The following is a 21,019-nucleotide window of genomic DNA, read 5'->3' as shown; positions in this document are numbered from 1 at the left end:
TTTCAATTGTGACGGCTGTGCCTCCGCGAAGATATTAAACTCTATAACATGAAAAGGAGATGGGTTGTAAAATATTATTTTCCGTCGCTACGCGTCTTTTTTGTTTGCTTTCTTTTAATTGTAGTCATCCTCCACTGGAAACAAAACGCATATTCAGAGTGTAAGCCTAGCGATACGGATCTTCGTAAAGTGCCTACATAGGCAGTAGACACAGCACCTGCATATGTGCCATCTTAAGCAAATATACAGACACGACGGTATCAACAAAAACCAATTTCCTCTATCATAGCTAAATAAGGTGGTTAACAAATTTCATTGGTTGAACAAAAGCTCATAGGGTGTACCACTTCAGCCGTCTCACCGACGCTGCGGATACAAAACAATTTCGCGTCACCATTGGGCTCTTGGATGCACGACTGTAAAGCACCGATTACATCATCTACTGTGGTGGCAGAAGTGTTGTCCATGGAGTCAACGTTTCTACAACGTTTCATTTCATTTCATTTTTTAATACTGTCAGCCTCATTCAGGGGCTGTAACAGGAGTGGAAAAAAACGAAACTGAACAGCAAAGTAAGTGGTACAGAACATATTGAAAACCATAGTTATACATTGGTTAAGGAAAAAAAAGATCATCTCGTGAAATGCACACATAAACAAAAACAAAAATGCATCACTCAGAAATCAGAACAGCAATCTTATACAGCAGCAATCTGACCTATCGCCCTATGCTAGTGCCATAGATGAAATTATCTAAGTGGCGTAGAAATTCAGCTAACGATGTCGACCGAACAGCAAAATCTGGAAGCGAGTTCCAGCCTCTACAAGTTCGGGGAAAATAACTGAACTTGAAACAATTATTTTTTATAGTCGGTAATGGGATAAACATACTATGACGATGCCTTGATGTTTCATTAGTTTTGATCTCAGAGTAATCTGATTTATTTATTTTAAGATAATTATTGATAATGAGGTAAAGAGTTTTAGTCTTTCATATCTGGTTCTGGTTTCCAGCATAGGTAGTTGGGCTTGTTGGCAGAGTTCTGTTGAAGAATGGTTCCGGCGGTATTTATAAAAGATAAACCTTACAGCGAGTCGCTGAATCCTGTCAAGCTTGTGACGATTAGTTGCTGTGTGAGGATCCCATATTACTTTAGCATATTAGATTATCGGTCTGACTAGCGTTTTGTAAGCGAGGCACTTTACATCCGGAGTAGCAATGTGCATAGTGCGCCCCAGCTACCATAGTGTTTTAAAAGCTTTGGAAATGACAATTTCAATGTGGGTATCCCATCGTAGATCTGATGAAAATGTTATGCCTAGGTATTTATACTGATCGACTCTTTCAAGCATACAACCATTGATTTGATAATTGTAAGCAAGAACATTTTTCTTTCTAGTTACTGACATGAACACAGACTTTTTGAAGTTTAACTCCATCTGCCAGTCGTTACACTATTTCACTATCCTTTGCAGGTTTAAATTTAATTTAATCTGATCATCAACTGTATTTACGGTACTGTACATCACACAATCGTCTGCAAAAAGTCTTAATGGAACATCAATGTTACTTTGTAAATCATTAATAAAGATCAAAATAGGAGTGCGCCTAAGACGCTACCTTGCGGTACGCCGGAAGCAACGGGAAGAATGTTGGACTGACACCCTCTAACAGTTACACACTGTTGACGGGAGGATATATAAGCAGAAAACCATTGTGTGAGTGTTTGATTTTTAAAGACCGCATTATTCTTATATAACAATTTTTGGTGCGAAACTTTATCAAATGCTTTTGCAAAGTCAAGGTAGATAATATCTGATTGACCACGAGAATTTATTGTTTCTGCGAGGTCATGAACTATTTCTATCAGTTGGGTAGTCGTGGACAGTCACTTTCAAAAGCCATGCTGACGATGATACAGGATATCATGCTGGTCGAGATAGCCGAGCAGATGTTTGGATATGATGTGTTCAAGTAACTTCAAAACTGTACTAGTGAGCGAGATCGGGCGATAATTACTAACAGAATTATTTCCGCTTTTATGAACCGGTATAACTTTTGCTCGCTTCCAATCAGTTGGAAAGCATCCGCTACTAAAAGAAGACTGAAAAATTTTGGACAAGTATTTAGATACCCCATTCAGCGTATCTATATAAAAACTCATTAGGAATACGATCTGGACCTTGGCTTTTCTTAATGTCAATATGTAATAGCAGATTTAGAACACCTTGCTCGTCACATCATCAACCAAAAGCCCTCACCAACATCAACCAAAAGCGAAAATTTCGAATTTTCGCAGTGTTTAAATAGCACACCTCCACCGTCATTTTTCGGGTGAGGACATTAGGGTATATATATATATATATATATATATATATATATATATATATATATATATATATATATATATATATATATATATATATATATATATATATATAATCGCAGACAAGAGAGCAGGGTCGTGTTAATATATTCATTCGATTACATTTGATTTACTTTTCACCCTTCGTCTGTGGTTAGAGCTGTCCGTCATTTGCGTTATCACCACGATCGGCTGATTGAGAACGGTAGATGATAGAATATTCGTAGCATAGCCTCCGAGATCCAGCATCGTGCCCGCTCACTTTCTGAAGCCATGGCACAAGAATCGATGCAAAGAAATCGCCACGTTATCCATGACCAGCTACTTTGCTCGAAGGTAATTCCGTTGTTGAAACCTAGGCTCTGTAGACACCCGATATTCGACCACTAATGAACACATGCGATCTCATCTTGATATGAACTTCAGCAGCGTTCGTATGTCTTCCTATGGCACAGGCGTCCTGGCTGTGTTATACTTGATTCGGCTTCACCTGTCGTTCTACTTGAGCGAGGAGGAGTTGCTGAGCCGGCGTGTTCTCGAGCTCATCACCACCATCGCCCGCATGCTGCCCACTGTCTCAATATCGTGGGGTCTAGGCCGAGCCATGTGGCTGACGTCGCTCAACGAACTCTGCCATATGGACAACGTCGCGGACTTCATGCAGGTGATCGCGGGCGCCATCTCCTGCCCGCGGTGGCTGTGGCCGCTAAGCAACGACGGCCACTGGTACCCGGCGAGCCAATCAGTGGCGCACGGCCATGTATATATATATATATATATATATATATATATATATATATATATATATATATATATATATATATATGTAGGGTGTCCCAGCTAACTTGGACCAAGATATTAAAATACCCAGGGGCTCTAGAGAAATCGTACCGACCGCATAGTAGCCGAAGTCGTATGTACTTACAGTCAGTAGTTTCTTCATCATGAAGTATTACTTAATTAATTATTTTTATTTGTGAACATATTAATTATTCATTCAATCAGAAACATATCAGTTACAAAGTTGCAGGGCACCTCAAATAACCGCCGAATCAAGCATTTGGTTAGCGCTGCAGGTTTGCCTCGTTGGTATTTCATAGAAAAAACAAAAGTGCGCGAAACATCCAAAATACGAAATAGATACGCGCTCGCGCGCCGGTACTCCAGCGCTCCCAAGCGAATAGCCACGGGTACACGGCTTTCCTAGCGCTGGCACCTCGATACAGGCCTTCACGCCATGTGATAGTCGCGGCATCAAGAGAACACGCCGCTCACGCATTAATAAGTGTTGCGGAGCCTTGTACGATGCGGCGATAAGAGAATGCAGCCGTTTGTCTTTCAATGATTGCTCGTAGGCGCTTCATTAGCGGCGCGCGAGTGCGCATCTATTTCGTATTTCGCGTGTTTCGCGCGCTTTTGTTTTTTTCTTCGCAAAAACAACCAGGACCACTCCAGCACGAAACAAATGCTTGATTCGGAGGTTATTTAAGGTGCCCTATAACTCTGTAATTTATGTTTTCGAGTCGAGAAATAGTTAAAAAGTTCACTAATTAAAAGTAAGTAATGAAGTAATACTTCGTGATCAAAAATATGTTGGCCGTAAGTGCATACGGCTACGGCTACTATGCAGTCGGTACGATTTCTCTAAAGCTCTTCGGTAGTTCTAAAATCTTGGTCGAAGTTAGCTGGGACACCCCGCATATATATATCGCATCTGCCGTCCCGCGGGAAATGCCGCAGAAAGATTGCCACCTCGCTGTCGGTTGTTGGCTCCGTGAGGGCCAGGCATGATAGCCAATCAGAATTTTTTGCCGATTGGAAAACGTAATAATAATATTTGCGGTTTTACGTGCCAAAATCACTTTCTGATTATGAGGCACGCCGTAGTGCAGGACTCCGGAAATTTTTACCACCTGGGGTTCTTTAACGTGCACCTAAATCTAAGTACACCGGTGTTTTCGCATTTCGCCCCCATCGAAATGCGGCCGCCGTGGCCGGGATTTGATCCCGCGACCTCGTGCTCAGCAGCCCAACACCATAGCCACTGAGCAACCACGGCGGGTGATTGGAAAACGTGTCTTACGTTTTATGGGCAGACTATAGGGCTACAAATGTCGCGAAAAAGGACAGTGCGAGGTCCGTCTTTAGCAAATTTATTATACCCGCAAAGGAATCTTACATGTTGTGTAACACCAATATAAAAAGCGATAGAAAAGCTAAACATGCACCGCTCTAGTAGTGCAAAAGAGAGAGTAAGTAGCGCAACGATGAGATGTGGAGGAAAGCAGGTTCCGCCAGGAACAAGTATCTTCTTTTCTTAAGTTACACACCGGAATATTAGCAATTAAGAATTTTTTGGAGTGAATTGGAGTATATTAACCGTGGGGAACGAACTGTTCAATTTGCAAGTAGCCAGAGACCCCAATAGATCATGTTAATTTAAACTGTTGGGAACGCGTGTTTTTCTGGGATGTATTACAGAGGACAATAAAGAAATATTTTTATTAGACCCGTATGGTATTCGTTACTTAAGCATAGATAATGAGGATGGGGTACGTTTTGATTTATTTATGCTCCTAGGCCTCCTCTGTATTTGGCGCGCCAGAATGGCAGGATACCATATTGATAAAGATGCGCAGCCGGCACGATGCTGGTTGAATGCACATTCAACAAATGTTCATTGTGCTTTGTGTTGCGTTATGGTGATTGTTGTCTGTTGTCAAAAGTTACGTACCAAAGCCAGGCAATAAATAAAAAGAAGACGGAAGCGCGATTTCGGAAAGCTTGTAGCTTGTATGTAAATTAGGTGGGCTCAAGGAGAAGAACTGGAGTTTGAAAATCACGTAACAGTTAGAGCAGGTGACTGGTGGTCTATTAGAATAACGAAATGTGCGCTAGGAGACAGAGAATGCAGTTTAGTAAGACTGCTAAATCGGTAGTCTAATGAGATTGGACTAATTTCAGATGCATGGATGCAGTCGGCAGAATCAGAACAGTTGACGTAGATAATAGTGCTCTTGCTGATGGTGATCTCATTGATAGTGCTCACATGGTCTCACCGACCTAGAAAATTGGTAACAAACTAATTGATCTTTCATTTCAAGTCGAGCTTAGTCGCACAGCAATGCCACGCATATAAAGTAAAGCTGACACAAACAATTATGACCAGCACAAGCAAGAGCGACAACCTAAGTGTGCACAAGAAAAATAAATTTCATGTTTGGGTGCGGTAGCTAATTGTTCTGGAAATGGAGAGATATCTTGCGAAAGCGCTTAGCACCCAGGTTACGATTATGAGAGTCGTTAGTTGCCTCGCTGGATATCTGACATCTTTGGAAATAAGGTATGACCCTTTGTGATAATTTGCGCTTTGTCCTGTCGTCTTTTTTAGGTCTGTTGTTTTGCGCTAAACAAAGTATTTATGAATTCGCACCAACTATAGCCCGCCAACGCATTGTGCTGAAGGTATGATGTGTCTATACCTGTGAAAAATTGTTTACAGCCGCACTGGTCTATGAGCAGAAGCAGACTATAATATGGTATATGTCTTTTACACTTCGCACTTCATACGCACTATATGTTCCTTGCTTTGGTATTCGTCAGTAAGGTCTGCGAGACATTTGGTATAATGTCTGCTTCTCAGTATAATGCGTCAGGACAAGTCTGTATCAGCTTGTCCTTTTGCTTCTCTGTGTTTGTGTCTGCCTTTTCTCTTGCTTACTTCACACCCTACAGTTTTCCTAACCAGTCCACCTAAACAGAAATTAGCAAGGACTGCGATGGATTGTGGGTCGTTCTGCTGTAGACATGTCCGGAACCTGCTTCCGAATGTCACTTATATGTAAATTACTCCTGTACATACCAAAATGCTTGCAGCTGCAGTCACGCGAGACTTGGCGCGCTGCGCGTTAAGTGTGACAACTTCAACAACAAGGAAAGCTCGTAAACACGAATAATCATCAGATCAGAACGCTTTAGCCTGAGATATTTCGCGATTACCTAAGCGCTAATTGCTCCGGCACAGGGGCACCAGCGAAGCCTAAATGACTCTGTACACATTCATGACAGTTCGTACCATGCTAGTACATGATGTAGACGTGCCGCGTTTCTGCGTTGCGTGCTCGCATGGGACGGGGCCTGCCGTTATGCATAGGCGCCACACATTCCGCACATTGGAAACGAAGCAACAAGGCGCAACAAGGCTTATTCTCATTATTCACGTCACCTTAGATGCGTCTCACGCCACCCTGAAATAATTATAAATGAAAATTTTTCTCGCCTGTCTGGCCACCCTGCAACTTTGCTGAAGATGCTGATTTTTATTAGAATCGCTTTCACCCTGGAACTATGATGCAGATGCTGATTTTTATTGGCGTCACTTTCGAAACCGGGGGGGGGGGGGGGGGCGGGGCAGGGCTAATGAGGTACTATATACATTCATGACACAGAAGCTCGAGGCAAAGTTAAGGACCGCGCAAAGAGTAACGGAACGAAAAATATTAGGCGTAACGTTAAGAGATGCGAAAGGGAGCGCTGTGGATCGGAGAGCAAACGAGGATAGCCGATATTCTAATTGCCATTCAGAGAAAAGAATAGAGCTAGGCAGATCATGTAATATGCACGATGCATACCCGGCAGACTATTAGAGTTACAGAATGTGTGCCAAGACAAGAGAAGTGCAGTCGAGGACGGAAGAAAACTAAGTGGGGTGAGGAAATTAGGGAATTTAGCAAGCGCAAGGTTGGAATCAGTTGGTGCAGGACAGCTGTAATTGGAGATTGCAGAAACAGACCTTCGTCCTGCAGTGAACATAAATAGACTGATGATAAGAATGATGATGATGATACATGCAGGACGGTCTAGCATTTTGACTGTCTCTTCTTGATATTTATATCGTCATTAAAACCTATCTATATACATTTAGAGTTACGTATGCCTATTACGACTACGATTCTTTCAATTCCTTCCCTGCTTCGTTCTTTCCTTTCACTATGAGCATCGCTTTTTTATCTCGAGTGCATCCTACTCAGTGCTTTCATACGCTTCAAATTGCAGAGCTCCTACAAGGTCTCAACCCGCGCTGAACAGGTAGAGCCTGGTGATTGCGTGCAGTAAATATAGCATATACCATTCCTTCGATGGCGTGTCAGTCTATATATTTTCCCTAGCGCTGTAGCACGTTAGTGGCGTAACCACTTCGACCACTTTTGTGCATCGAAGATATGACAGGCGCGATCCCTCGCCGCCGAGATGACGATATACTATGTCCGACACAGCTGCAAGCAGCCGTCTGCGTTCTTCAGTGTGCATGCGAACTTGGCGCTCTCCCGCGCATCACTCTGAAACTCTGCTCTGCTAGCTGTGAGCTGGTCTTAACGTCTTAGACAACCAATACCAACAAGGAGATTCTATTTGGCAGCGCGGCGTTTTCTTTTAGACTGAAAGTGGAATGCGGTGCAAAAAATCGAGTCACAATAGATGACGCCATCACGGGTTTGTAGTCTTTTTATCGACGCGCGCGCGGCATGACGAGCGAGAAGGCTTAGCGGCTTACACCATCGGCAGAAGTTGAGCGAAACGCGGGACTCCGATTCCAGGCCTGTCGCATCCTGAACGCCACCGAGTCACCGATGCATCTAGTGCGGCGTTACTGGTTCCTGGTGCGCTGCTGCAACGTTCGGCTGGCATGCGTGCACAACGTCCAGAAATGCATGCTGCCTCACGCCCAGCTGCTCACGTGGAACCCGCACTCGGTGTGGCCCGAGGTGGCCAGCCTCTTGCTCGCGGGACTGTTCTGCCTGGCGGTGCTGTGCTTTGCCGAGACCAACGTGTGGCGGCAGCTTTGCCGCGTGTGCGGGTACAAGCCGCACCTCTACGTGACGCGAGCGCCCCAGTGCCTGCTCGACGAAGGAGAGAAGCAGCGGTGAGCGGGACGAACTTGGAATGCTCGTCGCGCTTCGCGTGTGATTCGCGCTTCTGCGGTGGAAATCGCCGTGTCCGCGTGTATGAACCGATAAATGCGCGAAAATATCGCTGCAGTGCAGCGCGATCGCGAAACGTTTATTCGCTTAATGTGTGCGACCACACGCGCTCGAGTCGGAGCCAGTCACGTGTGCGGCAAACGATGAATAATTGCGCCACTGCTTCGTATGTAAGGTGGGACTTGAATTTCTAGGCAAACAATGATGACGAGTGGATTTGTCGTGTAAAATGTATATCGGTTATTCTACGGCAAGTGCTTATTATTTTCCGTCACCGACAGTGCCTTTCAAACAGCTTTACCAAAGAATAAATTTGCTCCAGCGTTTACAAGGTGTCCAAAATATTTGATATCATTAAAAAAAATGGGAATAGACTGGCCGATAACAAGACGGGGCCCAACTGTCCTTTACCAGCAGAAATGTATCTCAAAGATGGCAAATCTTATTTGTGATGTTTAGATACCTAATTAGCGAAAATTATCAGGTAATTAGTTATTGGTCTGGCTGCGCAAATGAAGATGTGAAATTTTTCCTAGCATTCCGGAGCACATCCGGCAGTTTCCAGCGCTTCAAACTTGCGGCGCAATATACTTTCAGTACATTTCGAACCTTCGAAGCGAGCGCACCCCACGCGCCCAGCGTGCGTGGTAGCCGCGATCTAACACAGGGTTTCAACTACCTCACACTACAACATGGCTCATCGAACGAAAGTGGCAGACGAAGAGCATAACCTCAACCAATGGTCTAGAGATATGGGGCAAAAGATAAAAAAGCCATCTAAGGACCTAATAGCATCATTTATCGGTTAAACATCGGTTAACAAAAAAATATTAGTACTATGATTCCTTGGAAAACAGACAGGGTACTCAGAACAAGTGGTGGCATCTTGTCGAACTTACTATTAATTACCATTAGGTAATCGCTACCCAATCTAAACGCTTTTAAACCATTCAAAGTAGCCAAGAGAACAGAGCCTGTTTTGTTGATATTTGCTAAAAAATATGCGCTTAAGTGGAAGCTATAGCTCCTCCCCAGCTCCGATGACGCCTATTCAAGTACATGTAAAACGCAGAAATGCTTTTCTGAGATAACCGCTTCACCGATTCTAATGAAATTTGTTGAACTTGAGGTAGCTAGGTAATTCAAGTGGCTGTTTGAAGGCCAATCTTGTTATAGTACCTGGTTTGTTTTACAAAAGTTTCCGCAAATCAGTATGCTTAGAAAAGTTGAAGCATGAACTTTAGAAATCCGCAACTCTGTACAAAGGAGAGGTATCGTTCTATAACACGCATCCGTCAGGGCATACGAAACGGCCAATTTATTATAATAGTTTACATCTTACATGGTTTTCTTGCAATGTTTAGAAGTATTATGCCCTACTCTCATTTTAGTTATTTGCTTAGGAGTCGTGTATAATGGATCTGTTTGTTCTCTTTAGATTTGATATTAGGTTTAATTGACAAAATTGTAAAATCGCTTTAAATTCCTGAGATACAGAGTTGTAAACCTGACAGTTTCGTTTTTTTTAAGATTTGCGATTTGCAACCAATTTTATGAAAGCATTCAGGGCTTCAATAAAATGTTGCTTGCAGCATTCACTGCGCTTTAACTTTTTCTTTTTGAATATTCAACAAGCCTCAACAAACTTGCTTCAGTGGTTGCCGAGAAAAACTATTTATCCTTTCACGCGTATTTAGTTAGTAGCCCCAGAGCTAAAGCTGCTTTTGAAGTGCAAGCTTGAGCTCGGGCTTCTACTCATTTGTAAACTTTGTGATTCTATTTTTTTTAAATATTAACATTTGGAAATTATTTTGCGAAAAATTCCAGCAGCCACTGGCATTTAGCATTCTCTGTCTCAAATATAAAGAATTCATTCAAATTGCTCCAGGGGTTACTTCAACAAATCGTTTCGGCGTTTTACACGTATCTGAATAGGCGCCATCAGAGTTGGCCCAACGTCACTTAATTCCAAAACCAGCGCAGATATTTGTCGCCGAAGCAGCATGCTTGCCGGTCCATACTCTTGTTTGAAAGCTTTTCAAATGCGAGTGCCATGGCTGATGGCCGAGCACTACTGCGTTTTGCAAGCTTCGTAACCTTTCCCATAAAAGATACAAGCTGAAGCTCGTCGACTGTACTAGTAACGTCGCGTATAGGATGTCAAAATCGTGTGAGAAGCGGCACATTATTAGGTCAGACGTGTCGCTGCATCTGTTAGCGTCTCAGACAAAATGCAAATGAAGTAAAAACGCTTGCAGTGTCGTCGCAGGCGAAAGAGATGCAACGTCAGCGTTGCTCTCGATACCTTCCCTCGGTGTTTGAATACGCGGAGCCATGTTTGGTGCCACGCAGTACTTGAGATAACTGCCGCCGTGCATTAGTAATGGCGATTTTGCAGGAACAGTGCACGTAACAACGCTAGTGTGATGACGAGTGGGAGAAGGGGCAGGCGAATTCCCCTTCGTGCAGCGTCTCGCTTCAACTCAACCTAGGCGCACGAAAACACAGCGCATGCGAAGCCATCAGCTACCTCGGGGCGGTCAGCCTGCTAACCCACCGCAAATTACCTCCAGGATAGGGCGGCACGGCCGCTCTTAGCCGCGCCACGAGCAGCCTCAGATGGCAGGGCCGGATTAAGAAAAATGGGGGCCCTAGGCTAATGCGCATGCAGGCCCCCTTTGCCTATACTGACCCCCACCCCCCTGTCGCCTGCTACGTGCCTGGAAATATGCCATGTTTCATTTTAATTCCACCAAAGTAAAAGGAACGAAGTGCGATCAACATATTATTATTATTATTATTATTATTATTATTATTATTATTATTATTATTATTATTATTATTATTATTATTATTATTATTATTATTATTATTATTATAAGGAAAGCAACAAAACTTGCTTGAAACGCGTGCTATGTGTTGCAACGCGTGCTATGCGTTGAAACGCGAACATATGTGCTGAAACGCGAACCTATGCGTCGGTGTAAACACCAACACATATGTTCACTTTGTGATTAATGTGCATTCTGTTTTTAGCAATAGCTAGGCTTTAAGGAAAAGTTTAGTGCACACAAGACGAACAAGAACGTAGAAAAGACAACACAGCTAAGATGCCGATCCTTCTGAAGCTAGGCTTTGTTTGCATCAATAAGTTTAATCCCGTGAGCAGACGCACGGTTGTATCCAAAACATTCTTTATTAAAATTCAAGCATGAGACTGCAGTTATCGTTATACACGTTACTCTAAAAATATGCAATAGATGTATACAATACTTAAGGCGATACAAACACCATAAAATGCACTAGAATACAGATGAAAATCGCCCACTGTAATAACAAAACATTATTTGAAAATATTTTCATTAAAGGTAACGCAAGCAAGGACGACACCAAATTAACGTAACGCTATCAAAATCAACAAAAATACAGTTCTTTATGAGCACGCTAAATATCACAAGAAGAACAAACAAAAGACGAACAACGAAGATTTGCATATATTGAATTACACTGTTCAGCGTTTCATTGGCAACGTGGAGGCTGGGAGTCGACACGACGAATTTATTAGAAGTTTCATGTATAGCGCAAACAGTCCTCTTTTAAAATTGCATCTTTCGCGCCTTCGCTTTGGGGAAATCAGATATAGTCTGTCCGAAGGATAGATCGCGAAGGAGGTCACTTTCAGTGGACAAGATGGCAAGTGAGTTCACCTTGTCGTCAAGGAGGCCCGAACGAAGGCGATTTTTTATCAGCGACAACTTGGAAAACGATCGTTCTGTCTCACAGGTTGCCACGGGTATGCTTAAGTACATTCGCAAAGCAATCGAAAGGTTCGGAAACACATCAATAAGCTCTCTTTCGTGCAGCAACTTCATTATTCCCAGGGGACTCGCGTCCTGGCACTCACATTTCTGCAGAAAGTTCACAAACTGAACGATTTCAGCGGAAAATGCTCACTCCAAATCATTTTTGTTGGTTTTCACCAACTTCTCAGCCTGCTGTGCCAGAGAGGCCTCGCTCCCAACTTCTGTCAGCAATTTTAAGAATGCGAACCATGCGCAGAGTTCAGTGTAGGCAGCCTTTCGCACTCGCAAAGCAGAGCCTAGACTGTCAAGTTCAACATTGTAGGCCTCAACGATAAACTTTTTTTTACCTTGTAGCGCACTATTGCTTTTTCCGTCTGGGTGCTTACTCAAAACGATGCGTTTGCCCTCATCGTGATAACATTGATTGGTACTTAGCGTGCGTGCTCTCTCTTCGAAGGTATCAAAGAGAGGTCACGAAGAATTAACAAAGCCTTCTAGAGAGCTCAGCTAGTCTAAAGCAGTTGAAATGTCTAGGCCTTGGTTTCTGAGTGCTACGCTCGTTTTGTCAAAGCGCTCCAAGATTTCACTCCAGAAAATCGCCATTAATGCAGTCTAGTTTTGTCATTTTCTTGAAGAGAGAGCGCGCTTCGTTCCTAGTGTCACCGTTTTCTTCCTCGTTCTTTTATATAGCCTCACGGCAACACAAGAATGCATTGAAATTTTTCAGAATGGCCTTACATGATTGTGCGTGTCTTGACCACCGGGTCTCAGAAAGACTTTTCAAAAGAAGCTGCAGGCCAGTTCCGCCCATGCTGTCCATCGCTTAGGTGAGGCAGCAAAGAACACATGCAGTCTCTGAATTATAGTGAAAAATTTGACTGCCTCAAGGCAACTGTCAACGCTACAGGCGCCAACTAAGTTCAGTGAATGGCCAGAACACTTCACTTCACTTCACTTTTATTTCCTTAAAGACCCCTCAATGGGGGTATTACATAAGGGGTGGGGTTTACAAATGTGCATTTTAATTGGTGGCCACATGAGTTCCATGAAGAATATTAGTATTAAGCTTATCAGCAAACGTCGTTGAACAGGTGATTTCGGTTATGTGACACGGCAGGCCGTTCCAGTCGCTTGATGATCGGCAAAATAAGGATGCAGAGAAGGTTGTAGTTCGGCTGCGTGGACGGGTTACTTGCAAGGAATGCCCTGTACGCAGGGAATGGCGAGGGGGTGGGGCCAGCACATGTGGTGCATGATGGAGCAAACTGTCATAGAACTTGTGAAAGAGGATTAACGAATGAATGCGACGCCGGGATGATAGCGTGTTTAAGGCGGACTGTGCTTTAAGTAGTGATACGCTAGTGTTATAAGAATACGAAGAATGAATGAATCTTGCCGCACGATTCTGAATTCTTTCAAGTGCATTGATAAGGTAAGTTTGATGTGGTGACCAGATGGGGGATGCGTATTCCATTTTCGGACGTACGAGCGTCTTGAATGCTAGTAGTTTGACGTGTTGCGGTGCATGACGCAGATGGCGTTTTAGGAATCCCAGTGTTTGGTTAACGGATGCAGTAATGCGCGTTACATGAGCAGACCAGTCTAAGTCGTATGAGAGGGCCGCGGGGCGCAGACTGCCAATTTGTTCAGGTGTTTGATTTGAGCTTGCAGTCCTTTGTATTTTCCTGACACATTACTCGCATTATCATAAGCTTGTCCCCTAAAATCAATTCAGACGTCATTGGTTGTCAAGAGGGACATCACGGTATCGAAAAGATACAAGCCGGTGTGCGATTCAATTGGATCAAATATAAGAAAGCGTTCGTACACTTTCCCATTTAAGTAGTATCGTAAAACAACTGGCAGCTGACCAACATGAGTAAGGCCTCGAGTCGAATCAACAATTAGAGAAGTACCTTGCGCATTTCACTTCGTCAGCGAGACGTACGTTCCTTGACAGCCTTTGCCATATGCTCAATAAATTCATCACAAATGGTTTTTGACAGACACGATGGGTGACCTTTTCCTTTGTTCCGGTATCGTTTGATGTTCTCCTCTAGAAAGGGATGAAACATGGCAATGGTCTCAAGCATTCCCATATAATTGTCATTTCTCGGTGAACCAAAAATCTCCTCACTGCCCCTAAATGCTAGGTTGCGCTTAACTATAAGCTTAACTACAACGACTACGCGCTTAAACATTTCTGTCCAATAAGCGGTCTCAGTGACAAGATGTTTAACCGGCTCCTTGTCAAGTGTGCTGCTCGAGTTAGAGCGGGTCAGCCATGCTGCCACGTAGTTCCGGTGCTGGACGCTATTTTCATGTGCGCAAACCTTTTCTTCTGCTCTTTTCCAATCAGAAACGCTGTGCGTGGTGAAAGCACTGGGGTTGCTTGAAATCGAAAATAGTTTGCGCTTGAAAGAGTAAACGGAGCCTTTGGACTCCGAGTGCATTAACCAGTGTCGCTCGTACGACTCTCTGCTTACAGCCTTCTGCACGAAAAGATGAGGTGACATATAGCGTTTCTGAGTTTTGTATTGCCTTTCCGAAGACGGAAAATTGGAAAATTTTCTGCCCTATTTTGAAAATACAATGGCCCTTTCTCAAGGCATACACTCCAAAAGCTGCCAGTAATAACGTCCGGCCACTTAGCAGGGTCACTTCAGAGAATCTCGCAACATACCTCTTGCTGCGGGTACGTCTGTACTTCGTTGTTGCCGCAACGAGAAGCCGTCTCATTCGTCCTCTCGAGGCACACTTTGGGGGTGGCAACATGATTATTTGAAGCCAAACTAACAGGAAACAAGTGAGTCGGTTCTTGGAGTGTTGTTTCCTGGCGCTCGTCAGTAGAAGGAGGCTCATTGGGAAGGTTTGACACCTGTTGTTCAGCAGTAGTAGAAAACGGGCGTGGCGGACCGGACACCTGAAGCTCTGTGGCAGGGGCCCGGCCGAGTAGTATAGACGTTGCTGACTCAGGAACAGGGCAGGGCTCGGTTAGCATCGGTTGCTCAGAAATATGGACGACCGAGGTTGGCACCGTTTTCACAGGATACAGACAACCAAGATGAGTCAAACCTTGCTTCTTGCCAGGAAACCGTGGTGATGTAGTTGGCAAGTCCTCCACAGAAGCACAGTCGCTACTATTGGGAGTTTTACACGGACTCTGAGTAGAGCGATCGTACTGCTCCGCAGAAGCTGCATTAAATAGGTACTTTGTAATCTTTAGTAGCATCTTTTCATGCTCTTCTCTTTCTAACTTCGTCTTTCGTTTAGACGCACCACTTTGATGCTTCCGACCGAGCATTTTCGAATGAATGGATGTTAATTGCTCACCGGGCACTTCGTCAGTTCGACGCGACCGAAGGTCCTACGGTGGCCGTCCCGATGAATGGCGCACGCTGCCTGGATGGTCCGTGGCTGGTCGAGAGTGGTGATCCCCCCGGAGCTACTCAGCGGGCCGGCTTATGCAAGCTCAACCGGCGGCTCGGGGCTGAATCGCAGCCCGCGATCAACTTCGTTTTATAGACGCGCGCCGCGTCTGTCTGTTAATAGCGCCAAAGCAGGCGCTCACATACGCATAGGGTTCCTTGTACAAATTCCCTCCTCCTCCATGCAAACTCACTCCTTCTCCCGTTCGGGTCTCGTCTTCCTATTAGCTAGGAGCAATCGTCTGTTCTGGGAGGTCCTCGTTTTTTCTTTCACCCCGTCGACGCCGGGGGTCACAACGAAGGGGAGAGGGCGACTCCTAGCGCGGGCAAAGTTACCCGCCGTCCGTCACCTCTGAGTCACCTTTTAACGCGACAGCGTTAATGAGCTCGTGTCGCAGAAAAGCCGGTGTCATCGGCGTCGGTGTCGGCGTCCGCGGCGTTGGCAGTGAGCCATAAATCCCAGAAGGCACTTCATAAATAAAAACATCTTGCAAGATGGGCTGGTGGGAATCGAACCAGGGTCTCCGGAGTGTGAGACGGAGACGCTACCACTCAGCCACGAGTTCGTTCCTTCAAAGCGGGACAAAATCGCCTCTAGTGAATGCGGTATTGCCTTAGAAACGTGCCGTAGAAAGTTATACTGCGGTGTATATCTGTAATTATGACCATGTAACTTACAGAAGTTGCAGTTTCACGAGAAGCGAAGTACGTTTCCGCTAAACTTCTTCTGAGCTCTGAGCACACGCAGAGCCATCTTGCGGCAAACACAGAAGACCCTCTCCGCGCAATGTATGGCGCAGCCCCGACACGTGGCGCGCCACTCGCCCCATGACCGCGTCCGCCTTCATGGCGCGTCGGGGCCCGGCTATCTCTGCCAATCGCGACGTTTGGCTGGCGTAGCGCGTTTGAGTAGGCGGTGCGAACGGGGTGCGATAACGCTAACGCGTTCCACTCTTGAAGGCGAAGCTTAAGCGTCCTCCAATATTTTTCTACAAAGGTGCGCCGCCACTCGGCAGGAATAGACCCTGGGCCTTTGTGTCCAGCTCTCCAACTTCCTCCTTCACACTTCCACAGCGCTAGCCCGAACAGTGAACATTCCATGCCCCACGGCACGCGGACAAAAGCAAGTGTGACGTCTTCTTTCACTTCCTGCCTAGAGTCTGCCATCAGACTCATCCTCATCTGCTATCGGACTCATCCTCCCCCGCCCAAATTACCATCACGGTAACGAAAAGTTGAATGGTAAGCACTGTTGGCTACTGCAGCACATCCTTTCTGTGAGAAGGACAGCGGCGGAACTATTTCAGAGGTGGAGGGTGGCGTGGTAGGGACGAGGGGCAAGGGAGATTAAGGTGCTCATCCCACATTACATGTTGTAGGTGTTTCCCCCTTGCCCCTCCTCTCCAGACAACACTGGACAGACGGACTGGCAGGAAACCACGAAAGCTCTTCCAAGCAAACGCACCTCGCTTCGTAAGAAAGAGGGCCCCGCCGCGGTGGCGGGGGATTCCTGTTTTTGCAGCTCGACAAGCTCTCCCCAAATGGTCAGGCTAAACGCATGCTGTTACATTAGGCGGGGGGCCCCGTCTGCTCGTTCTGGTTTTCTTGCTTCATACATGTCGCTCGAAGTTCCGTTGCCCATGGTTCCATATACTAAGCAGGTTAGAATAAATGGGCCCTCTTCTCCTACTCTCCGAGGTGAGCCCCTGGGCTGCAGCCCCCATAGCTCCCCCCCCCCTTAATCTAGTGCTGACGGCTGGAGTAGATGCGAAGACGCGCGCTGCCTTGCCCTTTTGTCGCTTGCCCTCTCTTCTAGAGCACACATAGCTCCTGCACCTGACCTCCCCCCCTCCCCACCATGGTCCCCTTGCGCCGCGCGCTAAAAGGTCGGCACGAAAACTACCCGCCTTTTTCGTTGAGCTTGAGAGAAGTCGCCGCACCAAGCCACAATGCTTCTCGGCTCACCCTCGCATGATTTCCCTCGTCGCGCCTGCAGCGTACGACGCGCGGCCACGATCTTATCGCATTTGGACTTTATACGAAACATTACGGCGATGCTGGCGACGCAAATTCACCTTGAATGTCCACATAATGAAACAAAAGCAATACAAGTTTCAAATAAAAATTCTACACGCGTAGCCATACGCCCAAAAGTGGCATATATCAATATAAATGACTACACAAATGACTATAAATGTGCCGCGAACTAAACAACTAAACGAAAGGTAACGGGATTTAAGCCATAAGAAGCCACACACTGAGCATTATGCTACGTAGTATCTCATTCACAACCCTACTTGCTGCACAAGTACGTTTCTGTTTTTCTACCAACATGTTTCTTGAGACCTCTAAGAAGTACTACAAAATATAAATATGCCAAATAAGTATTTCGCCAGTGAGGTGAACCTTTTGTTTCCGCGCTGCTGCAATAATGAAAACCTAAATATTGGTTTCTCACAGGTTATGATATGGTATCCTGGAGTTACGGCGCAATCTGCTCGCATTTGCAGTGACGCGAGAATTTGTGCTTTGGAGGCACGCTCAGGAAGGTTTACGCCAAACAAGAGTTGACTACTTCATTGTAGGAGAGGCCTGCCAGACCATGCGAGAGCAGCGGAACTGTACATGTACCTAGCAGTACCAAAGACTGCTTAAAGTACAAGACGAAAGACTGAGATGACGATGTGCTTCAGTCAACAATCCAAGAACCTAGATTCCGTTCCCACCTATTCGCCAACAACAGCCGAGAGCCGTTTTGTTCTTGCTAAAAAAAAAGGCTTCATTCATTCATTAATTCGCCTACTCTCATAACTGATACGGGGACTGTGGTATTTATGCTAAAAATGAAAACAGTTATGCGATTCGGAAGGCATAGTATTCTCACAAATTCTGCCGGCGAATATCCCTTTGTAGATTAAAATTTTACAGCAAAGTTTTTGCGAGAAATTACACAACCGTTTTCCTGCGGTGGTGACCACGGCTGTCAGCCATTTTGAAGCCGACGGCGGCCTGCGGTGAGGTGATTGTCATTGCTAATAATCGCCAACGACGCAGCCTGACTGATCGAAGACCCTATAGGTGACGGTATGGCGAATACGTCACCTATACGAGAATACGAGAAGGCGCAGTCGGACGCCGGTGTCGGTGATGCCGCATTGCTAACATTCAGCAATACAGCACTCACCAGGCTGTCGATACTCGCACCATGACGCTAGATTCCATAGAGCTCGCATAGTATAGCGGATGATGCGTATGTTACAGTGGATAGTGTAAAATTCTGGCTTGGAATACAGGCTGTTAGGTGCGCCAAATTGAAAAAAAAATTGCCTATGGCAGGTCACACAATTCTAACCCTTGAACTAAATTACTCGATGAGACGCGCATATCTTCTACGCGAAATAAAAATTCCTAATTGAATAATTTACATAATTATGCTAATTAACTTTGAAATTACGTGCCTTGCGGCACATATATTGATCTACGTAATGTATCTAGTGAATTCGCAAGGTGTATCCGCTTGGCACAAATTCTCAGGACTACACCAGTTTTGATATATTATTCCTGAAGTATCCGATTAAATGCATTGCTGTTCCAGTTACTTTTGTGATTCAATGCAAAAAACAGCGTTTTCTTAATAGTAACTGCAACGCCAATGCATTTTGTCGGACGGTTTCAAATATGATTTTTATTTATTAATTTAATAATTAATGAGATGGACAGCCGACTTGGAAGCGGTGGTGAAACATGAAGATGAGGACTGCACCTTATGTAAAAGCTCGGGAATCACCAGTACATGAGAATCAACAATCGTGCGAAACTGCGCAAATTACGGCGACGTCCTTTAGTAAGCTAACACGCACAGATCCGTGATAACCTCAACACTGCAGCTACAAACATTCAACGGAGAGATGTCTACCGTGATGGTGGTCATCCGACTGAAAGCTTTGCAAACAGAGGCTATCATCGTCTATACCATCGCAAACTAGCCTTTATCAAGGCCTCAAAATCTGCTGGCTGAGCATCCAGTTCCGAGCATCAGCAGGCTTTGCAGATAATAGGCAGTAATTAACGGCAGATGATGCCATCTGATGACATCTCAATTATGTACGTGCGAACGTTGATAGCGGCGAGAGGCCTAATTTTCGACGCAAAGGTCAAGAAATGCCATCAATAACCAAGATCTACCCCAAACATAAGTCCTAATCTCCACAAGGTATACGCTACATTCGTGGCCTAAGGTGGAAGGTATGGACTGTCTTTTTCTCTCTCTCTCTCTCTCTTTGTACCTAACCAACGCCGCACGGCAGCTTGCCACAGCGTCTCAACAATGTAAGAAGCGTTCGCTGTTTAGCGCGAAGGGCGGAGGAATGGCCACGACAGCAACGCCTAGCAATGCGCTTGAGTAAATCGGACGCTGCTTTAACTATATGCGGTTGTGGAATGTTAGCACGACGAAGCATGCAAGACAACTCCAGCTTGGCGGATGGAAAAGCGCCCTCGCGGCTGCCCCACGTCTCGCAATCCTGGCGTCACGAGCACCGCCATATGTCGTGCAGGCGTCGAACCTCAATAACACCGAGATGATGCCGACGGCATACCGTCGTCCTATATTCAGCTTCCACTCAAACGTTACGCAGCGTTACGTTGACATTTACTGTTCAGAACACAGCTACGGCCGTTTCACCGAAACGTCATTGTGTGTTTTGATAGAGTGGCCCTGCCAAAGCACATATACTACAGCCCATAACAAAATCGAGTAATCGTACAGTGCCCGTGGCACTCATGCGCGCGCCACAAGACAAAGCACTGTCCTTGATACGTCACAGAGGTGACTACGCGTAGAGTTAAAGGTGCCTTGAACAACTTTATATCTAAGTGGAGAAGTGCATTTGAGGGTAAAATCGGCTATTTCCGAACAAATTAAATACGCTCAGCATAACCGGTGTTATTGGCAATTAAAGGCGCTATTCACGGTACGTCCGTTCATTCTTCAATGTCTTGCACTGCGAAGGCTACGGCGGTGCGGAGCATGCATACAACGCTCCGCCTTAGATCTTAAGGAAGTTAAAGTGGACGCCAATACTTCCGATTTTGGCGCCCACGACGCGCCAAACGTAAACCAAACGCGGCTGTCATCAACGAGCATCATTGCGCTTAGCCAGTGGTGCGCGTGCCAGGGGTGTATAAGATCGGCTGTCCACGATAGCGGACAGCGAATTTTTTTCTGTGAACACTCCCTAGAACGATTCGACCTCCGCGGCCCCAACCCACGGGCCGACCTGCTTCCAGCTTTGATCACTGCGCTACCCGTTGGGTGCCCTGGACATCCTGCGCCGCCTGCTTTATTGTAACCTCAGGTGCCCTCCGGCGCCCTCCGTTTGCCGGTTACATGGGCCCTCCTGGAGCAGTGCTTGTAAAAAAACGCAATGTATTGGCGCGACG

General features: G+C 45.4%; 1 protein-coding gene across 1 annotated transcript in view; it reads left to right on the top strand.

Moving 5' to 3' along the window:
• LOC142583701 (ATP-binding cassette sub-family A member 17-like) overlaps positions 1 to 21,019 on the top strand; it is an 85,060-nt gene that overhangs the window by 37,191 nt on the left and 26,850 nt on the right. The window contains exons 5-6 of the mRNA XM_075694188.1: positions 2,821 to 3,098; positions 7,963 to 8,288. Of these exons, the coding sequence (XP_075550303.1) occupies positions 2,821 to 3,098; positions 7,963 to 8,288 (604 nt within the window). The remainder of the gene's footprint in view (positions 1 to 2,820; positions 3,099 to 7,962; positions 8,289 to 21,019) is intronic.

The sequence above is a fragment of the Dermacentor variabilis genome, chromosome 5 (genome assembly GCF_050947875.1).
Source record: "Dermacentor variabilis isolate Ectoservices chromosome 5, ASM5094787v1, whole genome shotgun sequence".
Taxonomy (NCBI): domain Eukaryota; kingdom Metazoa; phylum Arthropoda; class Arachnida; order Ixodida; family Ixodidae; genus Dermacentor; species Dermacentor variabilis.
This window is presented reverse-complemented; position numbering and strand designations above follow the sequence as displayed.